Raw genomic sequence first — 19,893 nt, 5'->3', positions numbered from 1 at the left:
ATAATGGTGATCAGCCAGGAAAATCCATCCCTGCCAATCAACTTGCATTGCCAGGAAATGTTGACCAATGAAAGTGCTATAAAGTATGTAGGCACCTACTGGTTTTATGTATATGGCATTCTCTGTTCCCCATAGAGATGAATAAAGGCTCTCCAGCATGCACTGGGGAGATGTCTCTGTAGGTAAAAATTCGAAATTAGTTTTACACATAACTATATGAAATGTGATTGGTTTGTATGGTCAACTGGCAGACCTACCCCCCTAGACACAAATTCATAATGCTACTTGAGGTTAAACGTAGAAAAGTGACGGCAGAAAAAAGATGAGCAGTCCGTTAAGTCTGCCCTCCTGAACCGTATTCGCCCCCCTTTTATGTTTTTAAAGGTTTCAATCATGTCTCCCCTTTCTCTTCGTTCCTCCCAGACTGCAGATATTAAAGCGGAGTTCCGCTTAAAAAAAAAAAAAAAAAAAAAAAAAATTCAGCAGCTACAAATACTGCAGCTGCTGACTTTTTAATAATCGGACACTTGCCTGTCCCAGGGTCCAGCAATGCAGGGGATCGAAGCCTCGCTTGTCTCCCCCCTTCGCTCGGCAGCGCTGGCATTGTAACTGTGTGCGCCTGGCTGTGGCTTCACAGCCGGGCACCCACTGCGCATGCGCGAGCCGCACCACGCCGTGACTGGCCGCTCAATCATCTGGGACCTGTGATGTGTCCCAGATGATTGCCTAGAGGAAGGGGGCAGAGCTGATCTCCCTTCCGGCGCCAAGGGATGTGACGTAAGGAGGCAGATTACGAGGGACCCCCTAGCAACAGGCATTAAGAGGTGAGTAAAAAAAAAAAAAAAAAAAAATTTATTTCATGCACATTTAATGAAAATTTTTTTTTTTTTTTTTTTTTGAGTGGAACTCCACTTTAAGTTCCTGAAGTCTCTTCTGATCTGTTTTATCCCCCACACCTTTCACCATTTTTATTACCCGTTTCTGGACTCGTTCTATTTTAGCAACATCCTTGTTCAAGTGAGGCCTCCAGAACTGGACACTGTATTCTAAATGAGGTCTCGTTAAAGATCTAGAGGAATCGGGACCTCCATTTGTAAAATAGGAAGTCAGCAATAACAGTCTCCATGTACCTCTCCACAAAGGCTACTTTTTGTTATTCGTATCAGTTTTTTATTATTTGATGAAATAATGTGTGGAAAGGGTAAATTTAATGTAGAATTATTGCCTCCCATACAAAAAAAAAAAAGTGCCATGCCAATGAGCAACGGTGCTGCATCCAAGAGTCCAGAGCTGGTGGCTGAGATGGTGTAGAAAATAACTTTTTAAAACCCAGGTTTAAATGTATTTTATTCAGTTAGTATAGGTGCCTGAATCCTGACTTCATATTATTTGGCAATATAGTTGGGCGAACGATTCGGCCCGAGCATTGGCTGTTCGCTTTTTTGGCAAACATTGAAATTGTCAGGGCGTTCAACCATTTGTTCGCCCCTGCTGAACGACCACAATGCACTGTGCTGCCGCACAGTGCATTGGAAGCCCTGATTAGCTGAAGCAATAAAACTTTGCCTAATCAAGGCACGTAGCACGATCAGAGCCATGATTGGACACTGTCATGATGACTCTATCCAATCATGGCTCATTGCTCTTAGTCCCACCCTATAAAAATATTCTTTCAAAAGTGGCCATTTGCAGTGTGATCTTGGCATGGAGAGAGATGGCTCTGTTCAGTGTTACTAGTGAGTTAGTGTGCTATAGTGATTCTATTGTCAGTGTATAGTATCAGTTTAGTGTGAATCTAGTGTGAGTGGTGGCCATTCATTTTTACTTTAGCGTCGGTTAATTTTGTCAGGGTAGGTTTACTGCAGTACTTTTCAGTGCTTTATTGCACGTTTACCGCAGCATATTAAAGTGCGTCAGTGGAGTGTCTGTGTAATTAGTACTCAAGTTAAAGGTTAGTGGGTTTTTTTTTTTTTTTCAAATAACAAACATGTTATACTTGCCTGCTCTGCGCAAGGGTTTTGCACAGAGCAGCCCCGATCCTCCCTTTCTGGGGTCCCCCCGCGGCGCTCCTGGCTCCTCCTCCTTTGAGTGCCCCCTCGGAGAGCCACTTTCCATGAGGGCACTCATGCGGGCACGCTCCTGAGTCCTGCTGCGTCTATTGACACAGACAGCAGGACTCTGCCCCGGCTCCCGTGTCACTGGATTTGATCAATGGCTCCTGCTGCTATCAATCTATCCAATGAGGACTGGAGCTGCTGTGCTCGTCCCCATCACTGGAACGATCTGGCTCAGGTAAGGAAAAGGGGGGTGGGGGGGGCTCCAAACATAACTTTCCATTGATTTAAAGTGCATCCATGTACACATTTCCCCATCCTTATTACCCTTTGTTTGGAAGTCACCCCCCCCCCCCCCCCCCCCAAATCATGTCTGGGAGGCCAACAAGGAGAGGTGTTCCCATGGCACTGTGAGGGGGACAGCAGCGTCCACAGGCATAGGTGGACGTGGTCCGTTCTCAGGCAGGGCATCATTTCCTCTGTTTGTTTAGTGATGTTGCCCATGCTATCCAGCCACAGCATGCAGAGGAGGTGGTGGACTGGCTTAACAAACCATCCTCTATCACCCAAGCAGAGACTAGTGCGCAGTCCACCACAGCTGACAGAGTGGCTTATTCTGCCTCCTTGTCCACAGCTTTTCCTGCCATAGCCCCAGCATCACTCCTGAAGAAGTCAGCTGAGTTATTTGAACACAGCGTCAGCCACTTGCGCCTTGACGATGCACAGCCATTACTCAACAGTGGTTGTGAAGGCACCGCCAACACCCAAAGCCTAATTTTCTCCAAGCGTCTTCCAGGACAGCCCATGAGACCCCAAAGATAGGTCATATACTTGCAGATGTCGACCCCAAAAATCTTTGACGCCCTGGGGGAGGGGCGAAACACGTCAACGAAACATCCGACTCACGTCTAACCAGTGACGCTTATTCCTGTTCCCGTGGAACGCACGCTGTAAGCGGCGATCGCGGAAGTTTTCTGACATGCCTGATTGCAACCGTGTATTCTGTGAGTAGCGCCATGATGCGCAAGTGATCTTTTTGCTCCGCAATACTTCACCATATTGCCTTTTCTCTTTTTTTTTTTTTTTTTTTTTTTTTGGGGTCGACATCTGCAAGTATATGACCTATCTTTTACGAATACAAGTCATTCATATTTACACCAGAGCCATCGCATTGTAACACTCCTTGAGATTGATTGACAGCTTAGGCTGAAGAGATGCTGTTTGCTTTCCAGTGAGGCTGCCATCAAGAGCCCTGTGTAGTAGCCTAGCTGATGGTACTCATTTAGGACTATTCATCAGTATTTTGCTAGTACACAATATATATCTCATCACTTCACTAGCAATTAGTACTAATTGCGTATCTATTTAAATGTGCACTTTATGTATGTGGTTTATTAGCAAATAGCAGCTGGTTTATGTATTGTACCAACTGCATATTATTATTCATTACCTATGTTATTTATAGCAATATTGCACAGAGCACCCTTATTTTTTTTTTTTTTTGCTGAACGGGGAATTTTAATGGCATTACCATGCCACAACTGTAAGATGGGCATTTTACTGCCCACTTTGCATCAGTGTAAACCAGGCCGACTGATGCTTCAGGTTTAAGCTTCTTCAACATTAGTCAGTGCAGTTGCTATGCCTGCTCCTTCCCTCTTCCTGCCTAATCACAGAAGCCTTTGTATAATGTGAACTCTTTCACAAAAAATATAAAGGCTTCTGTGAATGGGTAGCAGAGAGGAGGAACAGGCATAGTTTTGTTTGCATCGCTTTCCTCTCACAGCCCCGAGTGTTAGTGCAGAGCCATAAACTTGCTAGACCTATATAACAATTAATAATTTTCTTTAGCTCTGCCAAATACTATGTATTGTAATCCTCTCTCTACTTGCAGAACCAGGCCTTGGCAAACAGACCAAACCAGAAGTCTCAAGAGACGTAGTCAGGCTCTTGAGCAAGGGTGGTGCAAAACTTAATCCCTGCAAGACTTCACCCTCTACAAATCTGTCCTCCTTAAATACAACTCCTGCCTTCATGCTGCTAAACAAACCTACTACACCACTCATCAAATCCTCTTATCCAAGCCTGGTCAACTCTTTTCTACCCTTAACACCTTACTCTGACTCTGCTCTTTTCTGGTTCTCCTGCTACCTATCTCAGTGCACTTTCAGTGTCATGTACAACACTATCTCCTCCGCTCCTCTTTCTGTTTGGGTACGCCAATGATCTGTCCTTGGACCCCTCCTGTTCTCTCTCTACATCTCTTTCCTGGGACAGTTGATAACCTCACATGGCTTCCAATACCACCTCTACGCTAACGATATCCAGATCTTTTTCTCTACTCCCCAGCTCACTCCCTCGGTCTACTCGCATATTAAAAATTTACTGAGTGACATATCCGTATGGATGTCACACTATTTCCTCATACTCGCTCTTTCTAAAACTGAGATGTAATAAATTGGTACCTCTGCACATGGCAGGGTGCTGGGTGTAATCCTAGACTTTGACCTCTCCTTTGGGCCCCACAGCCAATCGCTGACTAAATATTGCCACCCAAACCTTGCATTATTTCCAGAATCTGCCCCTTCCTGACTAACCTTGCTACAAAACAACTTATTCACTCCTTGGTTATATCCAGCCTTGACTTCTGCTACTCCCACCTCACTGGCCTACTTTTACACAGGCTATTTTCCCTTCAGTGTACTATGAATGCTGCTCGTAGATTTATACACCTTACTAATCGACCTGTGACTGCTTCCCCTCTCTGCCCTTCACAGGCTTCCACTAGCCCAATGTTTAAAAATTCAAAATACTAACCACAATGTACAAAGCCATCCATAATACTGCCCCCAGCTACATCACCAACCTCATCTGCAGCTACTGCCCAAATCGGCACCTTTGCTCTTCCCAAGACCTTCTGCTCACTAGCACCCTTGTTACCTCCTCATGAACTCCTCCAGGACTTTTCCTGAACCTCTCCTCCAATCCTCTGGAACTCCCTATCCCAGTATATCCGGTAAGCCTCTACCCTGTCCATCATTAGGTAATCTTTTGAAAACTAATTTATTCAGGGAAGCCTACCCCATCACAACCTAAAAAACTATACTTCAGTCACCTCCATTAGAACACCCCCTGCAGCTATTACCTTTTGTACCACTTCCTTGAAATTGTAAGCTCCATGAGCAGGGCCCTCCTAATTCCTTCTGTATTAAACTGTGTTGTAATTTTACTGTCCCCTTTATATTGTAAAGAGCTGCACAAACTGTTGGTGCTATATAAATCCTGTATAGTAATAAAAATGGACTACGTATAGAATCGCATTGTCACAGTACTACTTGCAGTGAGCCCACAGGCGAGCAGGTGACACGGGATCCCCCAGGGCCAGCCGATATTCTGCCAGGGACCCCCTCACGAGGGTTTGGGCTTAGCTGTGTGCTGACCCCAGGGTTCACCCTGCTCGCTAGGGAAGTACCAGAAGACACTGTCAGACAAAGATGGATAGGTGGATGAAGCAAAGGAGAGCCGGATAGCGAGCCAAGGTCAGGGTGGGCTGCAGACAACGTAATCAGAACAAGCCGAGTCGGTACATAAGAGATCAGTTCACGAGAGGTCGGGTTAAGACAGGTTACACGAAGGGAGCTTTAGAAACAAATGTTGCTCAAGCAACCAGTAGCTGGTCAGAAGGGATTTAAATAGAGAAACACATAAGGGGCTGGACAGGAAGTAGCAGGAAGGAATCATATATTAAGCAACAGGTGGAGCCGGTGACACCCATAGCTGCAGAGTGCAGCAGAGCTGAACACAAGATGGAGGAAATAACAGGTGCCAGCCGGCCTACAGTAGTAAAGGTGAGACACAGATTAGCTCCGCAGCTGATTTGTGACAGTACCCCCCCCCCCCCCCCCCCCTCTTACGAGGTCCCCCTACACATCTGGGGGCTGGCTTGGAGGGAAATTTCTGATGGAATCTGGTCACCAAACGTGGGGCTGAGACATCGGTGGCAGGAACCCAAGACCTCTCCCCCAGACCATAACCCTTCCAGTCAATCAGATAGAGTAGCCTCCCTTGGGAGTACTTGGAGTCCAATATTTCTTTAATCTCATACTGATCCGTGGTATCAGCCACAGGAGTGGGGTGAGAAAAGGGGCAAGAGACGCGATTGCGTACCGGTGGCCTGAGCAGGGAGACATGGAAGGCATTGGGTATCCTGAGATGAGAGGGCAGACGGAGCTTGAAAGCAACTGGATTGATCTGACGGAGAATAGGAAACGGACCAATGAAGCGAAGGGCAAATTTCATTGAGGGCACCCGGAGTCAGATGTGCTTGGTAGAGAGCCAAACTCTATCGCCAGGCAGGAACTTAGGAGCCGGACGGCGATGACAATCTGCTACCATTTTATGCCTGGAAGCAGCTAGATGAAGATTTTCAGAGACTTATTTCCAGATTGAGTTGAAGGACCTTTGGGTTTCAGCTGCTGCTGTTACAAGAGGAGAAATGGGAACAGGAAAGGGAACAGATGCATGCTGCCCGTAAACAGTGAAGAAGGGAGATTTTCCAGAACTGGCATTGAAGTGATGGTTTAAGGCAAACTCTGCCCAGGGCAAAAGGTCCACCCAGTCATCTTGGTGGGCTGAGATGAAGGCACGGAGAAAACGTTCTACATTTTGATTGACACGTTCCGTTTGCCCATTGGACTGGGGATGAAAGGCAGATGAAAAATCCAATTTATTCCCAAAGGAGCTGGCCAAGGCTCTCCAAAACCGAGCAGTAAATTGAACTCCTCTGTCTGAGACGATGTGAGAAGGCATCCCATGAAGACGAAAAATCTCCTTAATGAAAGTTGTGGCAAGACTGGGATCAGAAGGTAGGCCCGGGAGAGGAATCAAGTGACCCGTTTTGGAGAACCGAAATACAACGTCAAGGTATATTGGGCACTGGTAAGGGCAGAAGCAACCCAGCAGGGGCAGACGTGGAAGATTTGGATAGTACACAAATCGTACAAGCTTGAACGTATTCCTTGACATCCTACGAAGAGAAGGCTGCCAGTAATGACGCTGAAGAAGGTCACAAGTATGAGGTATGCCAGGATGTCCAGAGAACTTGGAGTCATGTGTCCAAGCAAGGAGTTTGGGACGAACTGTGGGAACTACAAAAGTTTTACCAGGAGGAGGCTGCGTAGACCGGAGCTGAGTAGTGGATAGAATACGATGCGGAGGGATGATGGGACCAGGATCTAGGTCAGTGATGGTGAACCTTGGCACCCCAGATGTTTTAGAACTACATTTCCCATGATGCTCGTACACTCTGCAGTGTAGTAGGAGCATCATGGGAAATGTAGTTACAAAACATCTGGGGTGCCAAGGTTTGCCATCACTGATCTAGGTGATTCTCAGAATCGTTGACATCAAACGACCTGGACAAGGCATCAGCTCGAAGGTTTTTGGCACCTGGACGAAAAGTAATGTTAAACTTGAAGCGGGCGAAAGAGGGCCCAGCGAGCTTGACGTGGGTTCAAGCATTTTGTGGATTGTAAATACTGCAGATTTTTATGATCAGTATAGATGGTAATACAATGGGGAGAACCCTCTAGAAGATGTCGCCATTCTTGAAGAGCTAGTTTAATAGTGAGTAACTCGTGGTCCCCAATGGTATAGTTCTTCTCTACATCAGAAAATGTCTTGGATAAGAATCAGCAAGGCTGAGACTTGCCCTTCTGAGCTTGGAGTAGGACGGCACCGACTCCTACTGAAGAGGCCTCTACCTCCAAAGAAAAGGGCTTTGTAATGTCCGGACGTAGGAGAATTGGGGCGGAGAGGAAGGCTGCCTTGAGTTTGAGGAAAGCATCAATGGCTTCAGGGGACCAGAGCCGAGCATTGACACCCTTGCGGGTGAGAGATGTAATGAGGGCCACCAAGGTGGAGTAGTTACGGATGAATTGGCAATAGTAATTGGTGAAGCCCAAAAAGCGTTGGGTGGCTTTAAGACCAGAGGGTTGGGGCCACTCAGAAATGGCCGAAGTTTGGATGGCTCCATGAGGAGGCCCTGTGACGAGATTATGTAGCCCAGAAATGGAACTTGAGTTTGTTCAAATAGACATTTCTCCAATTTTTTGCATATAGACAATTGTCCCGTAGACGCTGTAGCACAGCTTTCATATGAAGACGATGGGTAAGTAAGTCTGGTGAGAAAATAAGAATGTCATCCAGATATACAATAACACAGACATGCAGAAGGTCGCGGAAGATCTCATTAACCAAATTTTGGAAGATCGCTGGGGCATTGCATAAGCCAAAGGGCATCACAAGATATTCATAATGTCCGTCCCTGGTGTAAAGGCGATCATCCATTCGTCTTCTTCCCGGATTCTTATTAAATTGTAGGCCCCTCTAAGATCCAGTTTTTAGTAAAAAACAGTAAAGAACCTCGCAGTCTGTCAGAGTTCTGAAATTAAAGGAAGAGGGTATCGGTTCCTCATGGTGATGGCGTTAAGACCCCTGTAATCGATGCACGGATGGAGTGAACCATCTTTTTTCGCTACAAAGAAGAACCTGGCTCCGGCAGGTGAGTTATATTTCCTGATGAAACCCTTTTGCAGGTTTTCCCGAATGTATTCAGACATGGCTTGTGTCTCAGGGATAGATAGAGAGTAAACTCGGCCTCGGGGAGGAGAGGTCCCAGGTAAAAGATCAATGGAGCAGTCATAGTCTCTGTGAGGAGGAAGGCGATCAGCGGACTTTTTGCAGAAAACATCTCGGAAGGACTGATGTTGGGAAGGCAACATGGGAGTTGTGGAGGTCTCAGCCAGAGGGAATGGAAGGAGGAGGTAGCACCTTGGAAATGCATTGTTGCTGACACCGAGGACCCCAAGCCAATACTTGTCCAGAATTCCAGTCAAGATGCGGGGAGTGTTTCTGCAACCATGGAAGGCCCAGGATGATGGGACTGGAGGATTTAGGCAGAATTAGGAAAGATCTCCTCATCATGTAAAACCCCAATGCTTAACACAATAGGAGGGGTTTTAAAGCGGATGGGGCTCATAGGCAAGAAGAAGCCATCTACTGCGGTCACAGAGAGGGGTATAACCAAGGCAACAAAGGTGATGCCCAACTCGGAAGCTAAAGATTGGTTGTTCAATGAAATTCCTGGCAGCACCAGAGTCCATGCATGCAGAGAGTTGATAGGCGTTTTGAGCCCAGTGGATAGCCACGGGAAGGGTGAAACAAGGGAAGCGGACAAAATCAAAGGATCGGTCTAGATCACCTCCCTCCAAGTGACCTAGACCCTGGAGTTTCCCAGACGGACTTGACAGGAGTTCAAAAGATGTCCTTCATCGCAATAAAGACACAAGCCCAATCCCATGCGTCGGGCACGTTCCTCGGGAGTGAGGCGAGTTCGCTCAAGCTACGTAGGTTCTTCCAACGTGTGAGAGGTTGAAGACGGAGAGGATTCCACAGGTCTTTGGACTACCTGTGCTGGACGGCCAGCAGGGGGATGACTGGATATGGATTTCTCCAGGGCCCGCTCCTGGAAGCGAATGTCTATTTGAATGCTCAATGCGATTAAGTCATCAGAAGTGGTAGGAATGGTGCGCCCAGCGAGTTCATCCTTGACACGCTCAGATAGGCCTTGCCAGAAGGTAGCAGTAAGGGCCTCATTATTCCATTTGAGTTCAGCGTACGGAATTGAACTGCGTATTGGCCGACTGTCATTCCTTGCTGAAGAAGACGGAGGGCCCCAGCAGCTGAAGACGCTCTGCTGGGCTCATCAAAAGTTTTCCGGAATGCATCCAAAAAGAGTTGGAGGTCGGAGGCGATAGAATCGTGTGATTCCCAGAGTGGGGAGGCCCAAGCTAGAGCATCACCGGAGAGGAGAGCGATAATATATGCGACTTTGGTGCAATCAGTTGGAAAATGGTGCCTGGAAAGTTCAAAGTGGATGGAACACTGATTAATGAAGCCCCAACAAGCCTTAGGGTCGCCAGAAAAACGAGGTGGCGACGGCAGATGCAGGCAGGGATTGCCAGGTGTAGCAGGTAACATGGGAGCAGCTGAAGCAGAAGCAGGAACGGGAGGAGCTGAAGTTGTAGTGAGTTGCAGACGATCCAGACGGGAGGCAAGATCCTGAAGAACCAGCATTATTTGCTCTTGGTTTGCTTGCTGGGAGCTAAATCTCTGAACTAGATGTTGCATTTGATCCTCGGTCAGTGGCCGATTCTCAGAGGCGCTCATGGCTTGAGCAAACTGTCACGGTACTACCTACAGTGAGCCCACAGGCGAGCAGGTGACATGGGATCCCCCAAGGCGTGGAGTCTAAGGGCCAGACAGTATTCTGCCAGGGACCCCCTCATGAGGGTTTGGGCTTAGCTGCGTGCTGACCCCAGGTCACAACCCCCGGGTTCACCCTGCTCGCGTGGGAAGTACCAGAAGACACTGTCAGACAAGGATGGATGGGTGGATGAAGCAAAGGAGAGCCGGATAGCGAGCCAAGGTCAGGGCGGGCTGCAGACAACGTAATCAGAACAAGCCGAGTCGGTACACAAGAGATCAGTTCACAAGAGTTCAGGTTAAGGCAGGTTACATGAAGGGAGCTTTAGAAACAAATGTTGCTCAAGCAACCAGTAGCTGGTCAGAAGGGATTTAAATAGAGAAACATATGAGGGGCTGGACAGGAAGTAGCAGGAAGGAATCCTATATTAAAGTGGTGTTCCGGCCGAAATTATACTTTTTAAATAAAAATACCCCTATAATACACAAGCTTAATGTATTCTAGTTAAAGCTAAAGTTAGTCTGTAAACTAAGGTCTGTTTTGTTAGTTTATAGCAGTAGTTTGTTATTTCATAAACTTGCAGCAGGCCGTGGCCATCTTAAGTGTGGGCATCTGAAGCCAGACTGTATTTCTTCCTGGATCTCATCCTTGCAGATCTCGCACATGCTCAGTGCAGCACAAGCAGTGTAATAGGTTTCAGGTCAGGTTTCCATAGCAACAGCAGTGTCAGAGGAAGTTGCCGCCCCTTCCCAGAAGGCATTGCAAACAGGAAATGATGCGATGGGCCGCGGCCAGGGAGGTGGAAGTGAAAAATGAATACAGCAGATATACAGTAGGTGCTGGGGAAAAAAAAAAAAAAATCTAATTCGTTTACAGTGCACAGTTTAGTGAGGGATGCTGAAGAGTTGCTTAAAGTGGAGTTCCACCCACTTTTACAACGGGTGGAGCCGGCGAAACCCATAGCTGCAGAGCTTGACACAAGATGGAGGAAACAGGTGCCAGCCGGCCTACAGTAGTAAAGGTGAGACACAGCTCTGCAGCTGATCTGTGACACGCATGACATCGATTTAGTAACTATAATGGAGATTGTACAGTCAGATTGTAGTGTGTGTGTGTGTGTGTGTGTGTGTCCGTCCAGCCTAAAAGGAATTTGCTAATTGGCGAGTGAAGATGCTCCTTTTTTTTTCTTAGTTGACAGGCCAGGTGTGAGTGAAGGACTAAGCTATAAGTGGTTCTAATCTTAAAAAAGGTTTGTTTACCCTTGTATTTTTTTTTTTTGTTTTGTTTTGCATTAAGGTAAAACAAAAATCCCACTACTTGTTCTAACTCCCATTTACCTGCCTCCTCTCACCAATCCAGCGCTGTCCCAGCTGCAGCATCACTCTCCTCTTCCAGGTCTCACAGGAGACCCTGAGGACAGTGGGAGGCATTGGCTCCTGCTGTTTTTAGTCAAACTTCTGTGAGGAGGGAGTTTTTTTGCATGACTTACCGGTGCTGTATATATCTATGGATACACACAACCAGGCCTGCGAGCAAGCTTGCCTGCCTGCACAGGTGCCCTCATAGCACATGGCTTGCTAAGGGGGCACTTGGAGGAAGAAGCAATGGACCGCACAGGTGGGGGACAGATGAGGAGGTAAGGAACTGCTCGGTGCAATATCGTTGCACAGAGCCAGTAAGTATTAATTAGAAAGTTGGCCTTTAATATTTATTAACTGCAGTGGAGAAAAGAGGTCACTAACCTGGCTATGCTGCCTGAAGTTCCATGGTTTGGCATGTTTAAGTCAGTTTGGGATCATTAGAGCATTTAAAAAAAAAAAAAAAAAAATTTAGGAAGCCTTGCATTACTCAGCTAGACTTTTCTTGAACTTTTCCCATGTTATAGCAATGCAGCTCTTCATAGGTGGTTTGTAAATGAGTTCCAAAATGTCTAGTTTTATTTACATAAAAGACATTAAATCACACTTTAGGATTCCCCTCCTTCTTCTTCCTTCTTCTTTTTTTTTTTTTTTTTTTTTTTTTTTTTTTTCACCCTCAAAATCACCCATCTTGTCTTTAGCCTGAACATCAAGTAAACTTTGGAGTACACAATTAAAGAACATATATGGGAGTTCTTTTGCCTGCCAAAAGAATTGCAGTCCTGTTCAACCAGTGTTGATATTATTACACATATTTTTGGGGGTTTGGTGATTATTATTCATGATTTAGCGAGTTCCAACAGTTTGTGCAGTAATATACCAACAAAGGGAGACAGTACGGTTACACAACAGTTTTAAGACAAGAGGGTAAGAAGGGTTGTGAGAGCTTACAATCTAAAATCCAACTCAATGGAATCAGTCATGCAAGTGACAGAAGGCTCACATAGACCCTGCAGATTGGATGCTGAAGAAGCAGCTGATTGATGGGTCATCACTCTGCTCTCCCCTCCAGTTAGTATGTTTACGATTGGGACATGTGCATGCAGCCAAGCATGATTGCAGAGTGCTACTGTAGATTACAGGCTAGATTGGGTACTTCTAGTAGTTTTTAAGTCCCCCCCCCCCCCTCTCTTCTTTATAAATGTTTTATACACTTTCTTTTTATAAAATGCATGTGTGGTGGTTTTTTTGTTTTTTTTGTTTTTTTTGCCATGCAATATGCTTAAGTATTCTTTGCATATATTTAGCTTTATTCAATTGCTTTCATTCCTTCCATTCTTCAGCTGTAGCTGTGGTGCCATTGTTGGCAAATGGTAAAATCTTCCAGTTTAACCCAACCCAGACCACCATTGCTTTGGAAAAGCCCTACTGCTACAGACAGACTACAGAGACCGTATATCTGTACGTGGTCCGGAGTGGTAAGTACTGCTTAACTACTAGATGAAAATGTTGAAATTAGCACAGCGTATCAGTTAATCACAAAATGTACAAAAAAAATTGCAGGTAAAGGAACAGACATTTTCTTGCCGAGATTTTCTTTTTGGTAAACAAACTATATACAATTTTTTTTTTTTTTTTCTATTCACTTGCAGTGCGAACTTGCTAGAAAACAAGACCACTCCAAGAGCCAAAACCCTACCACTTCCCCCTTCGCACTTCATAGCCATTTCCTCTCCTGGGAGTGTCTATTTGCTGTCTGTGCTGGCCCAGCTGCCTCTCCCCTTACCTAACCTTCCTATATAGTCTTTTAGGTAGATGCACTATAGAGTGTCACTTGAGTGACAGTGCTGGGGTTTTTGACATCGTATCCAAGATGGCAGCAGTCTCAAGGCTTTTGGATGTCACAAGAAAGGTCTCTACAGTCTGGTGGCAGTGGGGTTGATTTACTAAAATTGAAAAGTGCAAAATCTGGTGCAGCTGTGCATGGTAGCCAATCGGCTTTGAACTTCAGCTTGTTCAATTTTTAAGCTTTGACAATAAAATCTGGAAGCTGATTGGTTTCTCTGCAGAGCTGCACCAGATTTTGCACTCTCCAGTTTTAGTAAATCAATTCCAAGGTCTTTTTAAGCAAATATAAGGTAGTATAGGGTCAGTTAATGGCTGATTTTTGTTGTTTTTGGAGTGTGGACCATTCCCTTCAGGTCTTCCTCTCCCCCCTTCTTTTTTTTTTTTTTTTTTTTTTTTTTTTTTTTTATCACTTCTGTCCATAGGACAAGGTGTGAGGAAAGTCCTCCCAGAGGGACATACAGTATGTCTATAAAAACCTAACAAAGCAGCTAATTGCCAATCATTCTCCACTTTATCCAAAAATCTTTTGTCAGTCCACCCAAAACATTGTTTCAATCACTACTCTCTGCTCTGCCCCTACAGCACTCTCTGGAGCCGCTGGCTCAGGATCTCAGCAGTGCGCTGAGAGCCTGAGCCAGCTGCTGTTCAGGCATCTAAGAGGATCCTGACATTATAGTAGGGATCCCTGCAAAGCCTGGACCGCCTCTGGTATTTAAGCCGTCAGTAGGCTTTAGCCTGCTCTCAGCTGAATCTAGGTCACAGGAGTTTAGAACTGAGTGCACTCCTGTGATCTACAGGAGAAGTATGGCCAAAAGAGCTTTGGTTACACTTCTCCTTTTTTAAACCCCCTTCGTTTAAAGTTAGAAATCCGCAGCTCTCTCCAATGCTTCAGTAGGTGCAGGGCCAGCGCCACCATAAGGCAGCCCAGGTAGCCGCCTGAGGGTGCCAGCATGGGTGGGGGCGGCGGGCAGAGGAACCCATACCGCCAGGACCATGCCTACTGAATCCTGCTGGAGCAGCGACTTGCCGGCAGGGTGTTCGGTGGTCTACGCACTACAATACTGGCTCTGTATGGCAGCCGGCATCTCTCCTCGCCGGCTGCCTTTCACACTGACGCATGGCAGAGGGGACTGAAGCCGCAGCCTCTTCCTTGGCTCTGATGACTTCCTCTTACACAGATAAGGGAAGGAGCCGGGGAGGAGAAGAGACACCGATGTACATCTGCGGCTCTGATCTGAGTTATGTGATCATTACACACTGACACTTGCGCGGGGGGGGGGGGGGTTTGGGGGCTTTGTAAGCTGACAAAAAGGAGTACTTGACTTGTAAACAAAAAATGCTTGCATAGGCCCGGATCGGCCATTCTGTTTGGCAGGTGTGTGGAAATCCTCTGGCAGCTAGCCTTTACAGTGACCTGAAAAAGACAGGACTTGACAGTGAGGATCAAAGCATTCTATAGCGAGGACAGGCTGCATTTTGCTTTGTGAGACTGGTCCAGCAATGTTGCCTATAAAGGGGGATGCCCTCACTGCAGATCACTAATGCTATGTAGAATTCACCAAGGGCTGGTCACTTGACTTCTGTGCAGGATTATATGATGGATGTTACCAGGCCAGCTAGTGGGGGGTCATTTTCCTTAAGTGTTTAACCCCAAAAAAAAAAATACAGATTCTGGTCCTTTTAAAGCAGATTAAACAGCACAGTGCTTGGGCTGTGTAATCTGCCTCCCTCTAAACTGTGAAAAAAAACCCCTAAACCCTCCACTTCCTGTATGCCCCTCTCTAAACTTACCACGATAACCAGGGCTACTCGTCCCTGATCACCGTGGTCAAAGTACGTTCCTCCGTCATACCCTGCCCTGCTCTGCTCTCACCCCCCCCCCCCCCTCCTTCCTGCCTGTCAGCGACCTCTCTATCTGCCCCCCACCGCTATTATTGAAAATGAAAAACCTAAAATTCTCACTGCCAGCCTGTCTATTAAAGGCTGGCATAAGCACACTGTAAATCCTTTCTAAAAACGAGCAGTGTAAATGGCTATTTAGAGCTGTCTTCAGGCCAGTCATGTGACTCGCGGCCGCTTTACAGCTTCAAGACAGGGCTTCTGCAGTAGCCGTGTATCGGAGCTGAAAAGAGGCCGCAAGTCACGTGACCGGCCTGAAGACAGTTCTAAATGGCTATTTGCACTACTCGTTTTTAGAAAGGATTTACACAGTGTGCTATGCCAGACTCTAGTAGAGCGGCTGGCAGTTTAACCACTTCAGCCCCGGAAGATTTGGCTGCTCAATGACCAGGCCATTTTTTGCGATACGGAACTGCGTCGCTTTAACTGACAATTGCGCGGTCGTGCGATGTACCCAAACAAAATTGACTTTTTTTTTTCCCCACAAATAGAGCTTTCTTTTGGTGGTATTTGATCATCTGTTTTTTATTTTTTGCGCTATAAACAAAAAATAGCAACGATTTTGAAAAAAACGCATTCTTTTTTACTTTTTGCTATAATGAATATCCCCAAAAAATAATTTATTGTTTTCCCCTAATCGTCTTTCAGGACAGCCACCTGAGAGCTTGGCTCCTCCCCTCTGTTGGAAACACCTGCGCCAGCTTCTATAAATTTCCTCCTCCCCTGCTGGCTCCTCAGTTATTTGTGTTTTCCTCCAGAGGGGAGACACCACAGGAACCAGCCAGGAGAGCCAGGGAGGCTCAGGCAGCATGTCCTGAAAGAGGAGTAGACTCCTAGGAGAGACCAGGGAAAATGTTAGTGTGTACACCCGCAGCGGTTATAACACTAACCTGGTCAGGAAAACTCTTCTGGATATTGCCACACCCGCATCCCTGAGCGCAGGTAGAGGTCGGGGGGGCTTCCCTTTCATCACTGAGCGCAGTGAAGCGGAGCGTAGCTCCTGCAGTCTCATGCCCCCAGCAGCGTGTGGCATAGTAACACGCCGGGTACTGGGATTGCGCTGTCTGTGGCGGGTGACGTCATATCCGACCAGAAGGGGCGTGCACTTCCGGGTTCGCGGCTTCTGGTTCCGGCCGCAAACGTTGAAAGGGAGCCAGGCATGGGGCTGGAGAGGAGCTGTACATGCTGTAGAGACAGCAGAAGCTCCGGAGGTGACATGAGGATGGCGGATGCAGAGGACTTGGACCGCACTGCTCCAGCAGAGACCAGCTCCAGCCTGGTTAAGGTAAGGGGAACCTAGGGTGGAGCTCCCCTTGCCTGAACCACCGCCCCTCCCCCATCATTAGTGTGGGACAGGTGCAAGGGGGGGGAGCAGGTTAAAGACCCTCAGGTGTCAGAGGGTGGATTCATAGGGCCCCTGGTGAGGCAAGCAAGCCCGAATGAAAGTGTTGCACTCCTGCAATTATGCAGGGAAGGGTACTGTGTGTTAATGGTATGGGTTTTTTTCTTATGTCTTTTCAGAAAACAGAGAAAACCAGGGCCCCTCATGTTTCAAAAAGGAGGTGCCCTTCCTGTAAAATTACCCTTAGATTCCTGGGAAAAAACATTATGCAAGGATTGTATTAGTAAACTAGTACAAGAACATTCTTCAGAGCAGGGTGAGCTAGCGGCATCCGTTAAGGAATTGTCCAATACTTTCGAATCCTTCAAAAACTTTTTTGAAGGGTTTCAACTGCCACAGTTTCAGACTGCTCCTCCGACAACAACGGTACCAAAAGCACAGGCAATACCCTCCACTAGTGCAGGTCCTTCAGTAGCCCCTAGAGAGGAGGTGGAAGAGGAACCTGACAGTGCAACTTCCGGCTCCCAAGATTCTAAGGGTGAAGTTCTGGATGGGGATTCCAGGAAGCCATCCCAATACAAGCTCTCATTAGAAGAGGTAGATCACCTTTTGGGGGCCATTTTATACTACGCTAGGTATATCAACAGAAAAGAAACCGTTATCCTTGCACGATCAGATGTATGAGGGCCTAGGGGAACGGGAAAAGAGGAATTTTCCTGTTCATGAGGTCCTAATAGAGGCTATTAAGAAAGAGTGGCAGGAACCTGAAAGCCATTTTTTTTTTCTAAGGCCTTAAAAAGACGGTTTCCCTTCACAGAGGACCCAGCATCAGTGTGTCAAGGCACACGGACTTGGCATTTGAGGACATGGGGGTTCTTTCTGAGCCAATGGATAAAAGGATGGACTCATTGTTAAAGAAATCATGGGACTAGACAGTGGGAAGCCTGAAGCCAGCTATGGCAGTCGCGGTGGTGGCTTGGAACCTAGAATTCTGGTTAAATCAATTACAGGCTCACTTTGAATAAGGAACTGTGAAAGAGCAGATTCTGGCTTCATTTCCCACACTGCTGCGAGGTCTTGCTTATATCGCAGACGCTTCCGCAGAACTGGTTCGGATGGCAGCCAGGTCCTCCGCACTAGCCAATTCCACAAGAAGGGCCCTTTGGCTTAAGACATGGCAAGGTGACTGCGCGTCCAAAGCCAAAGTCTGCGGGATTCCCTTTACAGGGGATCTGCTGTTCGGACCAGGGTTAGAAAAGGTGCTGGACCAAACTGCAGATAGGAAGAAGGCGTTCCCATTGAAGCGTAAAGCAAATTGGAAACCGCCACAACAAAGTAAGAAGAGGCAAAGAGGGAACACAAGATCCGGCTTTACAACTCCCAAAATGGAGACCCAGAGGAAACCTTGGGTTCAGAGAGGGAAAGGCAAGGGAGGGGCGATTTTTCGTCGTCCTGGTCAAACCCAAAGAAATGACAAAGTATTCGCAGTGGGAGGGAGACTGGGGGCCTACCTCCCGCATTGGGAAGAAATATCTTCCAACCAATTTATTCTGAGAACAAAGGAAGGATATCGTTTAGAGTTCTCAAGATCACCCCCAAACAGGTTATACATCACCAAACTTCCAAGGATCAAGGAGAAGGCCAGAGGATTAATGAGATCCTTAAAGGAACTCCAAGAACAAAGGGTGATTATCAAGGTACCAAAAGGAGAAAGAGGGCAAGGTTTCTACTCCCACATATTCGGAGTGCAGAAAACTTTGGGGAAGGTCAGACCAATCCTCAACCTCAAACCTCTAAATTTGTCCATAACCTACAAGAGGTTCATAATGGAGTCCATATATTCAGTAAGGGCACTATTGCCCCCAAACTGTTATATGGTCTCCTTAGACCTAAAGGACGCATACCTCCACATCCCGATACACCAGGAGTGTCAGAAATTCCTGAGTTTAGCAATAAAGACAGAAGCAGGAATCATGCACCTTCAATTTCAGGCTCTACCCTTCGGCCTCTCCTCATCGCCCAGAATTTTTACAAAAATTCTGGCCGAAGCTCTGGCACCATTACGGGTTAAAGGCATATCCATCATTGCCTACTTGGACGACCTTCTCCTGTTGGCAGAGTCGCCCAGGAAGTTACTACAAAACCTTAGCTATACGCAAATGTTTTTAGATAGTCTAGGTTGGCTGGTAAATTTGGAATAATCCAATTTACAATTTATGTCATAGACTCAGCGCAACAAAGACTGTTTCTTCCCAAAGAGAAAATAGGGAAAATTCAGAGATAAGTAATCAGATTACAAGCCAACTTACCATGTACCATAAGGCAGATAATGTCAACAGTGGGACTGTTAGCATTTGCAATCCCAGCAGTACAGTGGGCAGGCCTGCATTTCCGGCCACTGCAGGTGTTCCTGTTAAGGATATGGGATCACAGGCAGGAGTCCTTAGACACCAAGGTTCTATTGCCAGCAAGGGTAAAAAGAACCCTATGGTGGCGGAGAACAGAGAACATGAACAAAGGACGGCTGTGAGCAGAATTTTAACCAGACGCGAGCGGCGTAGGGTGGGGAGCACATTTGGGCTCTCGGATATCACAAGGGACTTGGGGAAAAGAGGAGATGATATCATCCAACTGGAAGAAATTGAGAGCAGTACGGTATGCACTTCAAACGTTCCAGAAAGAGTTGAGGGGTCACCATTTGCAGGTCAGGTCCGACAATGTGTCAGCGATCGCCTATATAAACAAACTGGGGAACAGAGAAGCGGAACCCTGTGGACCTTAGCAGAGGAAATCTTGAAATGGGGAGAAGAAAACATACTCTCATTGTCAGCAGTCCATTTGAAGGGGGACTTAAATAAATAAAGTGGCGGATTTCCTCAGCAGGAAAAAAGTGAAAGAAGGCAATTGGGCGCTAAAGCAGGAGGTATTCGAGCAGATTGCTCAAAATTGTGGAATACCTCAGGTGGACTTGTTTGCCTCAAAGGAAAACGGGAAAGTCAGAGCGTTCTTCTCCCTGAAAAGAGAGTACGGAGCGCTCGGGGTAGATGCGTTAGCACAAACGTGGGCATTCAACAAGTGCTATGCCTTTTCCCCCACCGGTACTACTACCAGCGGTAATAAGGAAGT

At 46.7% G+C, this 19,893-nt stretch overlaps 1 protein-coding gene across 1 annotated transcript in view; it reads left to right on the top strand.

The window, feature by feature from the left end:
• Window positions 1-19,893, top strand: part of UPK3A (uroplakin 3A) — a 43,750-nt gene that overhangs the window by 4,219 nt on the left and 19,638 nt on the right. The window contains exon 2 of the mRNA XM_073621918.1: window positions 13,022-13,156. Coding sequence (XP_073478019.1) covers window positions 13,022-13,156 — 135 coding nt within the window. The remainder of the gene's footprint in view (window positions 1-13,021; window positions 13,157-19,893) is intronic.

This window comes from Aquarana catesbeiana, linkage group LG03, assembly GCF_042186555.1.
Source record: "Aquarana catesbeiana isolate 2022-GZ linkage group LG03, ASM4218655v1, whole genome shotgun sequence".
Classification (NCBI taxonomy): domain Eukaryota; kingdom Metazoa; phylum Chordata; class Amphibia; order Anura; family Ranidae; genus Aquarana; species Aquarana catesbeiana.
Note: the sequence above shows the minus strand (reverse complement) of the source record. Positions and strands in the feature narration are given on the sequence as shown.